Source organism: Cystoisospora suis (assembly GCF_002600585.1).
Source record: "Cystoisospora suis strain Wien I chromosome Unknown contig_1238, whole genome shotgun sequence".
Lineage (NCBI taxonomy): Eukaryota > Apicomplexa > Conoidasida > Eucoccidiorida > Sarcocystidae > Cystoisospora > Cystoisospora suis.
In genome coordinates, this window is record NW_027154039.1 from 129,822 (window position 1) to 145,885 (window position 16,064).

A 16,064-nucleotide genomic window follows, 5' to 3' on the forward strand; every position below is an offset into this window, starting at 1 on the left:
CAGAAAGAGCAAGAAGAAGAAGACGAAGAGACGAAATGAAACACAGAGGTGGTTGACGGAGAGGCACTCCCTCGCAGTCGGAAGAGTAACACGAGTGCCTTATGGCTGTACTGGAGATGAAAAGCCTTGAGGAGATACAGACGTAACACCAGGGCCAAGAAAGATAGAGTGAGAGAAGAAGAAGAGGGACGGACGTCGAATCCCCAGAGTCACCTGTTGTCATATTGCGATCTTCTAGTGCGCCTTCGGATACATTCACAACCCTAAACGCGAAGAGAGACAGCGCGGACAGGAATAAAACTACAAAGCGAAGAAAAGAAAGTGAGAAAACTTCAGAACTGTACATCCTTCTTTCGGCTTTCTTTCAGTAGTAAATGGAACACAGTCCGGGTGTACACTGTGACGTACACTCAGAACGTAGAGCACAAATGGAGCTCATCTTTTCTTTGAAGTGCCACAGACAAAAGTAGTTAAAGACCAACAACGACAGAAGCTTAACAATTGCCTCTAGTTCCCCAGGGCTTTGCCTCACATTACATAGGTAAGCATTCACTAGGGATGACACATATCTCCAGCAATCGGTTCAGCAAGATACGAATGGACAGACAGGTGCACTAAGCCCAGTGCAGACTCAACGAGGATAAGAAATGTCAAACCCGTCGCCGGGAGAGCACAGCACACGCCAACATCGAAGCTGTGAAGATCTACAACGTAGACGACGTGACTCTACAGTTCTGTGTGTCGCTCCTTCCCAAACTTCGTGTCTTGACCGTTCACTTGTCACCCATTTCTTCCTATACCCATGGGAAGACCATATCCCGAAGATCTACCAGAACGACCTGTCTATACAGGTGTGTATCAATCTCCTGTCTAGATTTCATGCCTTGGCCCGTTATCTCCGTCACCACTTCTTCGTACACCTGCTACGAAGCCATGTCTCCTCTAGTCAAAGAGCTAGGCCCAATAAGTAACTCACTTTCCAAATAGCCAAGCGGCCCCCGTTCGGCCACGGAAAGACTTGCTGATTAGCTCGCTGTGCACCGTCAGCTGCGTATTGCATTGACTGCAACTGAAAGAGAGAAAAAAGAAAATAGGGGCATTACTGCAATGTTCGAGCGATGGTCGAAGGTGGAGGTGAGAGAAACTCCTCTTTCGCATCTCATACAGCATAGGCGACTGTACTCGACATGTACTAAAGCTTCTACAGGGCTCGGAGAGGAGAATACGCGAGTGCTGTTGGTGTGGACGACAAGCAGCCAGAGAATGAAATGTGTGTACTACCTCCATACAGACTTACACATACACCTTGCGGCCACTGAGCTGAAGTCGGAAATCCCTTCCCATCTTGCCGGGCTCCGCGTGTCCCTGATGTAACTCCTTTCCTGTGGTGTTTTCCTGGAAATATTATTTCTCCTGCTGCTTGCTCTTCTTCTTCGTGGATCGCAGCGAAGTTCCCTTAAAAGCCTAATTGGACACTGGGTGGCAACAATCCTGTCCGCTTCCCTCTACACAGTCAGGTTGGTTTTCCTCTATACGCGTCTGCTGCCTCACAGTAAAGTCCGGTTGAGGAGCACGCCGAGAAACGGTGGAGTAGGAGTTCTACGAAGACATCGAACCACAAGAAGTTGACGGGAACACCAACGTGACAGATCGGAGAGCCATACAGAGACATATCACCAAGAGCGATTCCACCTCTGCTGAGAAAGAAGAGAGAAACGCACATAGGACGCCTTGGGTTCTGAGGAAAGCGACGCCGTCAAGAGGGAATGCTGCGCGGCACAGTCCTCAGTCGGAGCCTCAGTGGACACTGAGGAGATGGATGAGGACACCACTGAAGACGCAAGCAAGTAGCCCGGAGGACGAGGAAGTAAACCACACACACGGAAAACGCGTCCGAGGTCGGAAGAGAAAAATGGAGATGTGAAAAACTGGCCAAAGAAAGAAGAGAAAGAGCGTGGCAAAGGCAGCGCTAGTCACAATCCGCAGCCCCCTCGCCGCCCCGGAAGACCTCAGGCTTAGACAGAAAATTCTTTTTCCCTTGACTTTCGGGACTAGCTGTACGTCTGGAAAGGGAGGACTGCTGACCGGAATTGACCTCACAGTCCCACTGAAGAAAACAACTAGCGAGAAAGGTGTCTATCTTCCACTCTTGAGTATTGCATCGAATTCAAAGCGGCCAGATGTACTCGCGACAGCCTTCAACAGTGAAGAGTTGAATCATCGGGGTTGCAATATGTCCTTATGACCAAGCAAACAGGACACTATTGGCCAGACACCGGACTTTTCCTTGCATGTACACCGACATCTCCACGAGAGCATGCAAATATCCCGGTATCGTTTGCCTTCCACGTTTCGCTTTTCGGATGCTTCTGTCGATGCAGTCCTTGTCTCTGTCTCTCCTTCCTGGGGTCCGTGTTTTCATCTTGCTGCGGTGGTTTCATCTGCACGTATAGTTTGGCTGGAGTGTTCTGACCTCGCCCTATTGCGGTCCCCTCCCGCTTCTCCCAGCTGTTCCCTCGAGCAGCGTTCTGTTCGGTTGTCGCCCGGCTTCTTTCTTCTGCGCGATTGGAGGACAGACGTGCAGCTAGCTCAGTATCTACCACATCCTTTCCCTCTGTCAACGGTGGCTCCGCTTTTTGTTTTATCGTCTTCTCCCGCATTTCTCCCGTCTCCTGGCTGCCCGGCAACCAGCTGCATGCGCAGAAGCCGCGTTTCTTTGTTTCTTTGGCTGTTTCTACACTCGCGTATTTTTCGTGGCTACTTTTTCACGCCGGCCACATACTCTACCGCGGACGGCGTTTCGTCCTGCCAAGAAAATAAGAAGTCACGTGTGTCGTCACCTTTTTTCCTTGAGTTCTACGTTGTGCGTCGACGCCGGTACAGAGGTCCTTTTATGTTATCAGACTTCCTGTCCCGTCCTCTTGTCTCTTGTCTTGAAGAACCAGTTGGGTGAAGCAGGTGCCCCACGGTGCTGGAGTGAAAATGCCAACAAGCTCGTCAGGCTGTTACATCTGCATGCATCGCTTGATGGCGACCCATTTTACCGCCATAGGCGCCTGTTGCCGCGTGGGCCAGCACAGAGTGTCGAGGAGCGTGTTTGGAGTGAAAGGAGGAATCGCAACCTGTACGCTATCCCGTCACGTCTCTGCTCGCTCGATGATGTTGTTTACTGGTAGAATGAAGAAAGAATGGCCAGGTGCCTAGCAGAAGAGCATATTCCCCTGACTTCTAAGCGCCCCCGTCTCTTGTCTCCTTTTCTTTCTGTTGTCATAAATTTAGGTGGACATACACCTCTCAGGTCCCCGTCCCATCCAGTCGGGGGGGAAGTCACCGAGCGTTTGTACACTGTCACGCGAACTTGTCAGAAGCATGATGGTCGGCGAGACGGCTCGGAGGCAAGGGGGGGAGCGTATGAGAGCTGCTTTAAAGGCCTCCTACAACGCAGCATCTTCTTCAGCAGCTTTCAGCCTTCTCTCGGATGTCGATCTGTTAATAGATGACGCCTTCCCTGTCCCTGTAAGGAAAACACTTGGTAGAGATCAGAAGACAATCAGAAGCGACTATCGGCGAAGCAAAAGGAGAACTTCGGAGAAGGAGGCGACGAGTGCGTTACATCCCCTAGAACATGGGGAGAGTCATGAAGATACAAGCGGAGGAAAGGATTCACTGGTCGACGAGCAAGAAGAAACCAACGGTGTACTGGGGGCATCCCGACTCTCTGAAGATGAAGGGGATCTACGAGGCAAAGACGAGAATATGCAGACAAAGTACGGTGAGGGTCGACTCCTGAGGAAGTCTACTTGTGGTTTTCTTGGAGATGAAGAAGAGAAATGTGAATTTTGTATGACAGAGGAAGTTATAGACAATCTCGACTGCGACCCTTTGGGTGCCTGGTCGCCTTGGCTCGTTCAAGTGCGCTCAGGTCATCAGCCCTGTCATTTGCCAGGGAGCAGTCCGTGGAGGAAGAGGAGAAGAATGGACAACATATCTTCTGATTCGGAGGGTGAGTGTTTGTTCGGAAAGCAAGAAGGGAGCAAGGCGGCCAGTGTACGGGAAGCCGCGAAATTTGAGTTGCATTTTTTCACGAGGCACCCTGCGGCATGGGAGTTGTGTTGTAGAGCTCTCTACCGTGCACGAGCAGCCGTATGTACACTCGAAGCACTGCGTATGGTGGAGGGAGGAGAGGGGGACATCGGAGAACAGGAGCTTCTACGTTCTCTCCTGAAGAGGCAGATGCGGCTGTTCTCTGCCTCTTGGGGAGAGCCTGAAATGGAAGAAGACACAGCCGAAAAAACAATGCAATTTGAAAGGAACAGTGGCGGAGAGAATGAAGTTGCTAGTGCACCAGTCAGGCAAAGTCCTGAGGCTGATGTAAGGAACGTGCCTGAGGAGGACGTGTCCATGAACGGCAGTGCTTCAGACAAACCAGGGGACAATAAGGATGACGACGGGAGAGTGAACGGCGGGAAAGACGATGAGAGGACAGGGCGATGCGACGCCAGCAGTGGGAATAAGATCAGGACCAGGCCTCAAGGTGATTCAGCGGATGAAGAAGATTTGCTAGAATATCGTCTTTTCTCGAGAGCCCTTTTTGCTGCTCGGGTGCTGCGTCTTCTCTGTGATGTGGGCCTTCCTTTTCTTCAACTGCCAACTCCCTGTAATGCCTCTCTCCTCTCTGCTCCCTCTATCCGTCTGCCACTGCTGCCGTCTTCCCTCAGTCCTAATACGCCGTGTCCTCCGCCTTCTTCACGACCATTCAGTCCTTCATCCAGCTACGTCTTCTCTTCTCCCTCTACTCCTCGATACCAGGCGCCAAGCCACGGCGTGACAGGAAGTACAGGAGGTCCGCAGTCAACAGTGTTTCCCCAGTCTATATCTGACAGTCCTTACTTCCAGTCCCCGTCACCTTCTCCTGCTCGTCCGCGTCCCCTTTCTCCGGCTGGCTGCGCGCGAGTCTCCCCCTCATATACGCAAGAAAGTCTGAAAGAAGAAGCTGCAGGACAAGAAGTAACAGAAGAAGGTATTTTGAACGTACTGGCGAGCTCCTTACCTTTTGACTACAGGCTGACAATGGATGAAGGATGGGTCAGCGTAGTTGAAGGCCTTGGAGACCGAGGTACTGGGAATCCTGCTGCCCGGGTCTCCCCCTTTGTAGCCCCTGGAAACTCTCCTTTGCCTCTTGCCTCTCCGCAGCAGCTCAGCCGGGAGATGTTGCCACTAATCCACCTTTGCTGTGTCTACTCGGAGTTCCTTTGTTCGGATGCCCCCTGTAGGACGCGGAAGAGACGCAACATGTTTCTCCCGCGTCGGCGTCAAATCCCCTCCCTACCGAATTCTGTCCACAGCTGTCAATTTCGGTCCGATGAAGTTGACCCCCGTGGTCCTCGTTGTTGCCCTAGCCCCGAGCCGTTGTGTGTGTCTCCTTGTTATCCCTGTTATGCTTCACGTCCGTGCGAAGGTCAAGACGGCGGAGCACAGTTTTATAAAGGAATTCCATCTATCCAGAATAGGCGGGGTCACAGCTCATGCTGTTGGGGTGATACCTCAGAGATGTTCGTCGCTGATTCTGCCTTTCCTTCCTGTTGTCAATCAGCGTCCCAAGGGTCTTCTTGTCAACATACGCGGCGGACACCTTGGCTGGGGAGATGGGAGGAGGTTTGGAGACAGTTATGTGCTGCGGTCGCGGCTCTGTTAGCACATGCAATGGCGCAACAGCAACAAGAGGGAGAAGCTTCTTTGCCTGCTCTTGAGAATCAAACGCCTCTTCAAAGAGCTGTGAGATTGGCCAGGACCTTCTGTACACGAATGCAAACGCATGCCGGAGAATGGAGTGTTTTTCAGTCCTTGGCAAAAGTCAAGGAAGGCCACGTGGTTTCTCCTCGGCAGGGCGAAGCGGGGTCCGAGGGGTGTGGTGGTCGTGATGCCAGGATCTGCAGGCAGGAAAAAGCACACTCGTCTCCATTAAAGACGGTCGAAAGAAAAGGTAGCGCCGATCTAGGAGAAATGGTCCCAGCGGCGGAGGTGAGACGAGTAAAAGGTAATATTGGCGACTATCTGATCTCCAGTGGGACAAGAGAACAGCAGAATAGTCAGATCCTCATGCAGACAGGTCGGGGGAGAGAGGGGACGGACGGTGTTGATGAGAGTGTTGTGATTTCTGTTCGACATGGTTGGTTTTGCATGGAAGTTATTAGACATTTAGTCTCTATAGCTGACCAACCTTCCCTTGGTGGAGGCAGACACGCGAGTAGTCCCAAACAGCGGCGCTTATTTCGGACTGCATTCTTGAAGGAATCCCCCTTCGTTTTTCTTCTTCTCCAGCAAACTCTTAGCCACGCTGCATGTTACGCGACTGGTTCAGGAAATGGCTGCAGTGCGATCGCCTTCACAGATACCAACCAAGAGACTTGCGATTCGGAAAAACTTGACCTGTTGTCAACCTCGGACAAGGGGTGTCAGTGTCTACGCTTGCATTCTCCATTCCGGAAATCCGCTCACATGAGATCTTTTACTTCTATCGAGGTCTTGCGGACAATCCGGGCGATTCTTGCATTCTGGCAGAAGGGGCTCAATCAAGAGCACCCAGGGGAAAGTGAAGCACTTTTTGGGACACTTAACGAGACACATCTCCGAGACGGTTTCGTTCAGAACGGAGACTTCCTCCCTGGAGTAAGGGATTCCTCAATGATACCGGGGCGAAGAGGAGTTCACGAGGACGGGGCCTTTTCAAATCGAAAACCAAGTTCCGGAGGATCCTTTGAGAAGGGGGAGCGAGATGCGGGGAGGCGCGAGACAGCAGAGGGCGCTAATCAGGAAGACTGCGCCACGCAGAGGTGGTGTCCAACTAAACAAGAGAAGGAAACAGGCCTTCTTGGGAGATGCAAGAAGACACGCAAAGATTTCACTCTTTATTTGATGGGCACTGTCTCGATGGATGGAGGCGTGTATGTGCAAAAGATGGTCGAAACACTCCTCGCTTTTCTAGAGGTAAGGAGCGAAAGGGGGCGGACATCTATTTTCAAGTACATGCTATATCTACGTATGCACATATATCTAGATTTGTGCCGAACCAGAATCTCAGCATAGAGACATGTTTGTGTTTGAGCGTAGCTGCTTGGTGGTCTTGTTCATCGAAATTGTTAGCGTCCGTGTGCTGGTGTGCTGAAACGCCTCAGTTTCTTTGGCAGTAAGAGGGTATGGCGTCCTCTTCGCGCGCCGGGTCAGCCCTTTTTTGCCTACTAGACAGGTGGCCGTCTGATGATAGCATTTCAGTATGGTGGTAGGTCTGCTTGGGCATCCAAAGCTCTCTGCTTCTCAACTTCTGTATTAGCCGCAAGAAAAGTGGAATCGAAATGCCCCGGAGTCACTTAGTGCAGCGGAACCCGTGCCTTACTTTATTCCCGCTCCACGGTAAGGGAGCTGATTCTTCCTCTAGTCTCGACCATCACCACCAGCAGGCGCAAGTATGTCTGGAACGTGGTTTCCCAGCAAAAAAATGTATGCTAGTCACTCTTTCACAGTCCTCTGTCCTCTCATGACGAGGTGTTATGAGGTGTAACTCCGCTTCACCACCCCGAAGAAGGGATGCAGATCTGGTCAAGGCGCCCCTGTGTGCGCCACGCGGATGATGGAGTGAGCTTCCTTCTTTCAGATGTGTGCCAGACCGTGTTCACTCGCCTTGCAACGACCACTTCTCTGCTGCTGGATCTGTTTCGAGGGTTTGCTCGATCGGTTGCGCGATCTTCCTTTCATGTCTTTTTCTTAGGTCGAATCACGTGCGAGCTTAGAGGCAAAAGATCCTCAGTCTTTGTGGCTTAATTCATGGAAGAATGCTGATTGTTCTTCTGTTAGGGAGCCATTCTCCGCCTTCTCGTCCTTCGATTTCCACGTACATTCCGTTGGAAGTGAAGTGCTGTGCCGTCTCTTTTCGCTTGCATCTTCTCTTTTCTTTGTTTTGGGGACTTCCTATGAAACGGCTTGGCTTTCTTGGGAGACTGAGCCTTCTCCAACATCTTTCAGTGCGTCGACGGGGCCCGGTCACCATCTATGTTGTCCGTCCATATTTCCCGTGTCACCCGCGTCTCTCGCGTTTGCCTCCGCGGTACTGAGGTTAGGTGCCGGCGAGTGTGGGACGCGAACAGAATCTGCAGTCCAGCAAGCCGCCTTTCAGTTGCCTCGTCTCCTGTCCTGGATCGGAACCTCCTGTCTCTCGTCTCTTTCCCGGGCGTCATCTTCTCTACTTTCTCTTGTGCGCACGAGCCAATCGGCTAAGGAGTTGTTCGGAGATTCTCAGGCAAACGTGTCGAGGGCTACTCCAGAGAACAGGGCAGATTCGGAATGTGATCAACACGGAGGCGGTACTCAAAAGTCGGCATATCATTTCCTGAACAGAGCGTTGCATGCGGCGCTTATCTGGCACAGGAATCTTTGTTATCAAGCTCTTCCTGCCGTAGTGTTGTCAGATCTGCTTTCTAATCAGCACTTCTTTGCTCCGAGGGAAGGAATCACTTCACGTTCAGAGAGAAGTCATTTTTCCTCTTCGGCCCAGGGTTGTCTGCTGGGCAACGGTGCAGAACTCTTGGACTTGTCCGTCCAAGCTAGGAAGAATAGGGCAGCCTGTGCTCTCAAACAAGAGACACAAAAAAAAGAGTTGCGGAAGGCCGATGACCACATTCTCGAAGAAGTCGGAGAGTTTCAGGAACCGATGACGCCTGAGGAAGCCCGGCAAGGACGACAGAGTCCAGTGTTCTGCAACACGGCGAAATGGTTGCCTCTTTCTAAGTGCCTTGCCCTACCGTTGGTTTTTGGAGAATCGGAGGGAGGCGGGCACTTGGCTTGTCCCTCGGGTGGCACATCCGGCGAGAGTTTAGTCACATTTTCGTATCAGCAGAATCAGTCATCAGGCCAGTCCGATCTGAAGCAAGAGTCCGCAGCGGAAGACGGAGGGGCATGCGTTAAAGAGGAAGAGGGGCACGTGTTGATAAAAGCGGAGAACCTGGCCTTCAGTACGTCTCTCCGATGTGCCCTACATCTCCCCGTGACACTGCTCGAATACGGTGCGGAGCAGCGCGTCGTGAGCGAAGGTGTGGTTGGAGGGGCAGCGGAGTGTCTCTGCAGCTTTTTTGCTCCTTTTGTCCGGCTTGGAGTGTTGTCTGAGAAACATGGTACTGAGTCCGGTGAGGAAGACACATCAGTTTCGCTCCGTGGTTCCGGATGCAGTGATTGTAAGGAAGGACACGAGAAGCTGGCCCTACTGAAAGAAGAGATGGGCAAAGACTGCTGTACTCTCGATGGAGAACGGCAGGGGCAACTGAAAGGCGGAGAAAAGTTAGCGTTTTCAAGTATCGTGGGGGAAGTCTCCGTAGATGAGCGAGTGCCCGGAAGTGGAATGAATCCAAGTCAGGATAGCAAGCTATTCGGACTGGCATGGCGTACTGTTCGCGAAGCTCTGAAGTCTGATAATCTCATGCCTGCGCTGCTCTCTCTTGTATTGCGAAGCGCAGTAGTCCGGGTACCCGAAGACGCAGCTCCACCGAGGGCGATAGATTTACACTGTTTGACGCCTGAAGGGAACGCACAGGCGACGCTGCCTTCTCACTGCTGCGAAGATGTTTCTCCCAACGTGCAAGGCCCGGGGAACCAGTTACGGGAAAGTGACGGACAGCCCGGGCGGAAGAAACTACGGTCCAGGCAAGTCGCAAGGGCGCCAAGCAGTCAGACGTCTGGTCGCGGGGACAGCAAGAAAAGCGTCTCGGAACGGAAGCTGGCAAACAAGGAGGGGGGAGAAATACCCGCGTCTTCGTGTCGGGCAGCATCGTCGTTCAAAGAGCGAGGCGGACAAGACGATTGGAGAGCACAGCTGGAGAGAAGAAGACAATGGGGACGCTTACTGCGACAGCTAGCCGCTCTCGCCCTCAACAACCGGGAGCGGTTCGAACAGGCTGTGCTGACTGAAGTGATGAGCCGGACCAGCCCATGTGTGAATCGTCCGATGTCCAGAGTGCGTGGGAGCCGGCGACGAGATCTAGCAGTGCATCTTTTTAAGGGGTCGGAAGCGCCGCATTCGCAGACGCAGTCCGGACGGAGTTCAACTAATGAACGGGTCTCGATGGCGGAAGGAGGCACGCAGGAGATGCGCCCAGGACGTGGAGAATACGCGAGAGAACATCAGGCATTGCAAGCGTTGGAGATGGGAATATGGGCACATGTACAAATCAGCCAGGCGTACCTCGGGGATTCTGAAGGCGCATCCCGCGTACAAATCATCTGTCGATCACTGCTTGAGGCGTACCTGCGAGGTATGCGGGGCGAAACTGCCCAAGGCCGTTCGGAGCAGCGGCAGCTCGCACCGACACCCGAAGAACCCCGGCACCCCCGCTGTGAGATAGAGATCGGACAGGCCATCACTACTCTGCTTTCTCGTTTGCCCTCAGCCGATGAAGAGGAAGGAGGAACGCAGTTCAGCTCGCTTCTATCGGCAATTGAGAGGAGGCATCGGAACTGCTGGTGGCGGCTTCTACTACTTGTTTCGGCAGCCGTTTCTACAAAAGTGGGGATTGCTGGATATTTGCTGACTCCCGGCTCAAATGTGGTTTTCAGCCGCTGCCCCGTATCAAAAGAAACGCCTCTCGGGCTTGCCGTTTCTGATGCTCGGTGTCTTGTTGAACAGGCATTGTGCCTTTTGTACCTGCTCCTTGAAGTTGCTGAATGTACGGCTTTTGCTACAAGAACGGGGTGGGCTGGTCTAAGTGGGACGCACCCGTCCACGTCATCTAGTCAGCCAGAAGTAGACGAGTACTACATACCAAGAGATGGCAATTCAGTCCCTGAAGAGGAGGGCAGGCGGCTGCTTGGTGCCTCCCCATGTCGAGAGAGCACAGCTGGCAAGCCTGAAGCGGTGGATGTCGCGACGAACCCCGCCGGACTCCTTCAGTCGAAAACTTGTTTTGCCAGCGGCCTCTGTGCATACGCATGGGGTGAGCTCACTGGCAGTCTCGCGGTTCAGCTTCGGCTCGTGAATCGTCTGTTCTCTACCTTCTCACTGGAAGAGATTGCAACCGCTTGGAGTGGGACCGAGAGCTCAGCTTGTTCCCCAGAAAACCGTTCCTCCTCGGGAGTCGGCGGACGTAAAGATGAAAAGCATGTCCTGACGTCAGGGGTCGTAAATGGCACTGGTCAGGCGCAGCTAGCCATCGAGGAGTTGCGAGAGCTACTTCTGAAAACTCTGGTTGTGTTCACAGGAAAATCACGCAGAGACGGTAGTGTTTCATCAGGGAGCAAAGCTAAAGAACCTGGGCACGAGGAGAGAAAAGATGAACAGGCTCGTTCGTCGGAAGGGGGACGGGGACAAGAAGAAGAACAAAGGAACCCGGAGAGATACAGAAGACGTACGCGCACAGGAAATCATCGAAGTTTCGAGGAAGAAAGGAAGGGGGGGTGCCCAGCTTTGCAACCGACGTGGAAGTGTAATGAAGACCGTCAGGCAGCTCCTTCAGAAGTCTTATGCGCTTGGGATCTTTTCAAACTTGGACGCTTTAGTGAAGAAGAGAGAGAGAGACTTGTACGTGAAGCTCGGACGCTGGCTTTTGTTTCCGCGGCCGTTTTGTGCAATCTTTCTCATAAGACACGGGACATTCTCTTCCCGGAGCATGGGAATGAGGAGGCTAGGAAGGTTGGCGTCAAATCTTTTGAGCAGTCGGGACTGGGGGACGCAGAGTGTCTGTTTTTTTCTTGTCCTCGGCTGCACAGAGGACACAGTGGCCTCTGTGCGACCAGAGAGGACGACGCGAATGCCCACAAGGTGGCCGCAGAGGAGCCCTTGGTTTCCCGAGGCGACAGCAGTGGTACTGCTAGAAGAGTCGGTATGTCGGACGGTCGGCGAGCTGGCTGCAGTGTGTGCCGAATAGAAAGAGACAGTTGGTGCGTGCATGTGCATCTCGCAGCCCTCAGGGGATGGATGGCAACGGAGTTCTTGGTAGAGAAGAAAGGCGCTAAGTCGTTCCAACGAGGAAGCGACAAGGACATTACAGGAGATAGAGGAAGTGACCAGTGTATTACGCACGTGTTCTCAAGTGAGAAGGCAAGTGGGCTCTGGCTCCGTCAGTTGGATCTCCTTTCAAGCTTTCTTCTTTCCGACACTCTTGGTGCAGGATGGGTCTTGGAAAGTATTGTGTGTACACCAGGTGACAGAAAGGCTGTCGCGCTGCATGACGGAAGGGCTTGCGATCCCCCGATGGCAGGGTGCTCCGGATTCGGTTGTTTCCGGGCTGACGCGGTGGCGCTGACTCCACATCTAGAGGATAAAGGGACACCCGGGCCTGCCTTCCTGGAAGCGTCTTCCAGCGGTGTGATCGCAATTCCGCCTCGCCTACGACCTCTCTGTGTTCGGATTCGTCCCTCTTTAGTGCAGACGACGGTACGGTGTCATAAGATGGCATGGCGGGAAGTAGCGGCCTGTCTCCGAGTAGCGCTGATTCGAGGAGGAACAATTGTAACCGCGGAAGAGTCTATAGAACCCACTCCGACCGGAAGTCTAGAAAAGCAGCCCTTCTCTCTTCGAGAAAGCCAACGTCGGCGGTCGCTCCTTGAGCGCGTGGTGCAGCTGGTGAGGCGTTACTGCGTTCGGAAGGTCAGCAGTAGTAACAAGCCCCGTTTCAGTGGGGGGACGGCCATCCACCGTCGGCCGGGCCCGACTGAACAAGTTACACTCAATGATGCATCGGCGAATGGGGGGAATGTAGAAGCCTCGACTGCTTTGGAAAATTATGCGTGCGATAGTAAGAGTCTCGTATCTCGCTCCAAGAAGGAGAGAGATGCTTCTCCAGCAAACGGACTAGACAGTGCTCAGTCTGCGGATGTGTGCACGGTAGTCCAGGGCAGTGACGAAAACGGCGCTCCTGTTGACGCCTCTGTTGAGTCTGGCAAGGGTAGGGACGATGACCGTTCGAGTATGTGCGCCTGGGGTGACGTCGACAAACTGGGGCAGCCAAAGCCAGAATCCGGAAGGGAGCAGGAAAGTGGAGCTGGTGGCAACGGTCAATCGTCTTCTGAGGTACTTGGGGAAAACTGTCCGACAGAACAAAGGGCCACTAGGATTGGAAGCCGGGAATCCGGTTGCCGGCAAGGCCCTGATGAAGCGGGGGAGAGCCAGGACGAAGCCGCATCACGGGGAGAAGACCAGGGGAGCAAAGAATCACGGGAGCGCGTTAACAGAAAGCAAGACGGAAAAGACTTGGTTTCAGCAAAGGGGAGAGGGAATGTGAAGACCCTGGTGTCGTCTCTCTCCGTAACCACCTTGGATGTAGACAGAACTCCAGTGGCAGTTGAGGAGGGCCTTTTTCCTTTAATCGCGCTCGTCAGCCAGCCACGGTCCCCTTGGAGTGGTTCAGAGGAGCGTTCAGCAGTCGTACGCCTCGTGGTAGACCTGCTGTCAGGCCTTCTGCATTACATCGCGCGACCTCACACTTTTCGGCAGCCACAGGCGTGTTGCTGTCGCGGATTTAGGGATGCTAGAGATGAGAAAGGAAGCGTCACAGGTTCCAGTCTCTCTACCAGCAAGACTGTTGGCCGTAGACTGGGACGGGTCCGAAGGCAGTCCACTAGTGGATCAGAGAGCATCGAAGCGACTGATGGGAGAGACTTTCCTTCACACATACGTAGTAGCGCCTCGGAGGGAGACTCCGCTCATGAGTGCGTCCCGGAGGCCGCAGCGCAAGCGCTCGTACGAACTCTTCACGTAGAAGACAGCGAGCTTTCTCATCTTTCAGACAGGGACGCTGAGGCGGACCTTTTCTTTCCCAGTGTCTCACGGGCTCCGGCATCGGGGGATTCCGTCTCTGGCCTACAGAACCAAGGCCCTGAACCCAGTACTGTGTGCCAGGTGCGAGAAGGGCGGCAGCAAGGGATAGAGGGGGATGCGGTCTCGACAGTCCAATTCCAGTACCGATCTCAGCTGCCCCAGTTTTGCTGCTCTGTTACAGGCGGATGTCCAGACTGTATAACTGTTCTGTCGAGTGTCTTCAGAAGGGCGCGACGGTGTGTCGCTGCCCTTATGAAGGCTTTAGAGTTATGCCTCAGTTCTCCGCTTCTTCTTTTCGTACTTCTGAATGAATTCAGAGGCTTTCAAGTTGTCAGCAACGTCCTCCGACTTGTCGTTTTCCAGGGCGGATTGAGGGCGCTTTATCACGCTGTTCGCCAGGCTTCTGATGAAAGTGAAGTCGCTCGATCTTTCGGTGAAGGTGGCAACAGGGGAACTGTCGACTTCTTTTCAGATGATACCTTGCCAGGGCGACAGGGTTGCCTCATTCCAGGCCACAGCGGCGCTATTCTATCAGTCAGTGACCCTATAGCGAATCCAACTCCATCGGTGACTTCCGAGCTCCGTGAAGCGCTGCGGGCCACACTACGGTGTATCGTGTGTTTAGTCCAGGTCAGCAGGAAGACCCCGCTTTCGCGTCACTTGTTAGCACCTCGTCCTCTTGTATGGGAGTCGTCTGTGAGGCGCCAAACTCTGTCTCACAATGAAGTCTTCGGCAGCTGTGAATGCCGTGTGTATCGGGGGGAGAGGGGAGTCCCGTGCGGTTCTTTTCGCTGTGGAGAAGGAAGAGGAAGGACGGATAGCAAATCGGTGAAGAGTGAACAGTGTGAGGATTTTGGACATTCAGTGGCAACATGGTCTGATATCGCGCTGTTCGGTCCAGCTGCGGAGGAGCCTGAGAATGGAGGTCCCCGTTTCTGTAGTTGTTGCGGGAGTGCTATTGATGGCGAGGAAGAAGGGGCTACTGTTGTGGGAGATGTCGCATGTCGACCGGAAGACAGGGAAATCGAGTCATCTCTCAAGAGACAGGAATCAGGCAGAGGAAAACAAGATGTGGAGGAAGGTAGGGGTGGGACCATGAGAGGGTTACGGGCAGCACTAAAAACTCCGGACAAACTGGACGCGGGAGTACACGAAAGCGGCGTAGTAGATTCATCTACTCTGGTCTGGTGCATAGGAGAGAGTTGCGCACGGGCCGCTGTCGCGCTGTTGCGACAGCCGACCCCGACACCGCTCTCTCGTCTTCTGCGTGAAGAGCTCCTCTTTCGCTTCGGCTTAAACTGCGAGAGCCAGCAGCAAGTCTTCTCGAACACGGTCCAGCCGCTATGTGCTGTCCCCCCGGCTCTTGCGTCCGTCTTCAATACAGCCGACCAGCCCGCGGTTTCAGGGAAGCACGTCGAGCATGGGAGTCCCCAGTTGTCAGGCTCGTCGCTTGGCTCTTCTTGTGGTCTCCCTGCTTCGTTCAGTGGGTTGCCGATAGGTACAGAACGGGGATGCAGTAGCAGTGGTATACTAGTGGGCGGCTCCCCGCAGGTGCAACAAGCTCTGCTTGTCGGTCTGCAGCACCATCAGGCTTTGCAGACTATGGAAGAGCAGATGTTGCGAGTCTTGGAAATGCAGCAGATGGTGAAAGGGATTGCCGAAGAGAACGAAGGGACGGACGGCGGGCCGGCTGTGCTCGTCGAAGTGTTGCTGCATACCATATGTTCCATTCTGTTCGAGTCGCGGACCGGGGCGACGCGGCTCACCAGCTTACACGATATGTCGCTTCTTGAGGATCCGTGGTTGATTTCGTGGGAATGTAACGCAAGAAGAAGTCCATACCATTTAAACTGTGCCTGTGCCCGGCCTCGAGATGAGCTATCCCGGGGATGCTTCCATATGTCGAGAGAAATGTTGCAATCAGGGAGCTGGAGAGGAGAGGAGGTTTCGGACTTTTGGGATGCGGATGAAGAAGATCACGAACATCTCTTAGTACTTCTTCTTCAAGAAATTCTTCTACCTCCTGCCTCTCGAGTGTTCAAGATAGCGAAAGGACAGGCAAAAGGCACGGCCCAAGTACACCCGGCAGAGAAGAATGTCAGCCCTTCAGGGTCTACACAGCGTTCGTGTGTGGCAACTGCTTCTTCCGAATCGGCGGAACTTGCGGTTTCGCAGTCGAGTAGCAGGGAGAAGGGACATCCCAGCACCAGCTGCCGCCCTCCCGCCCAGCCCGGCAGCAGCTCTGCCTCGTGTGGACGTATTCTCC

The 16,064-nt window shown here is 53.6% G+C and overlaps 2 protein-coding genes across 2 annotated transcripts in view; one reads left to right on the forward strand and one right to left on the reverse strand.

Annotated features, from left to right (window-relative positions):
• CSUI_002949 (zinc binding protein) overlaps positions 1-2,258 on the reverse strand; it is a 4,493-nt gene extending 2,235 nt beyond the window's left edge. Inside the window, exons 1-3 of the mRNA XM_068063147.1 lie at positions 1,298-2,258; positions 977-1,069; positions 214-263 (exon numbers count right to left, since the gene is read on the reverse strand). Of these exons, the coding sequence (XP_067924886.1) occupies positions 214-263; positions 977-1,069; positions 1,298-1,344 (190 nt within the window). The 5' untranslated portion in view covers positions 1,345-2,258. The remainder of the gene's footprint in view (positions 1-213; positions 264-976; positions 1,070-1,297) is intronic.
• A 149-nt stretch (positions 2,259-2,407) lies between these two features.
• CSUI_002950 (uncharacterized protein) lies at positions 2,408-16,055 on the forward strand (the record flags this gene model as incomplete). The annotated part of the gene is made up of 2 exons (XM_068063148.1): positions 2,408-6,021; positions 6,362-16,055. A coding segment is annotated over exon 2 (7,350 nt), but the record flags the coding sequence as incomplete, so codon positions are not given.
• Positions 16,056-16,064: the final 9 nt, after the last annotated feature.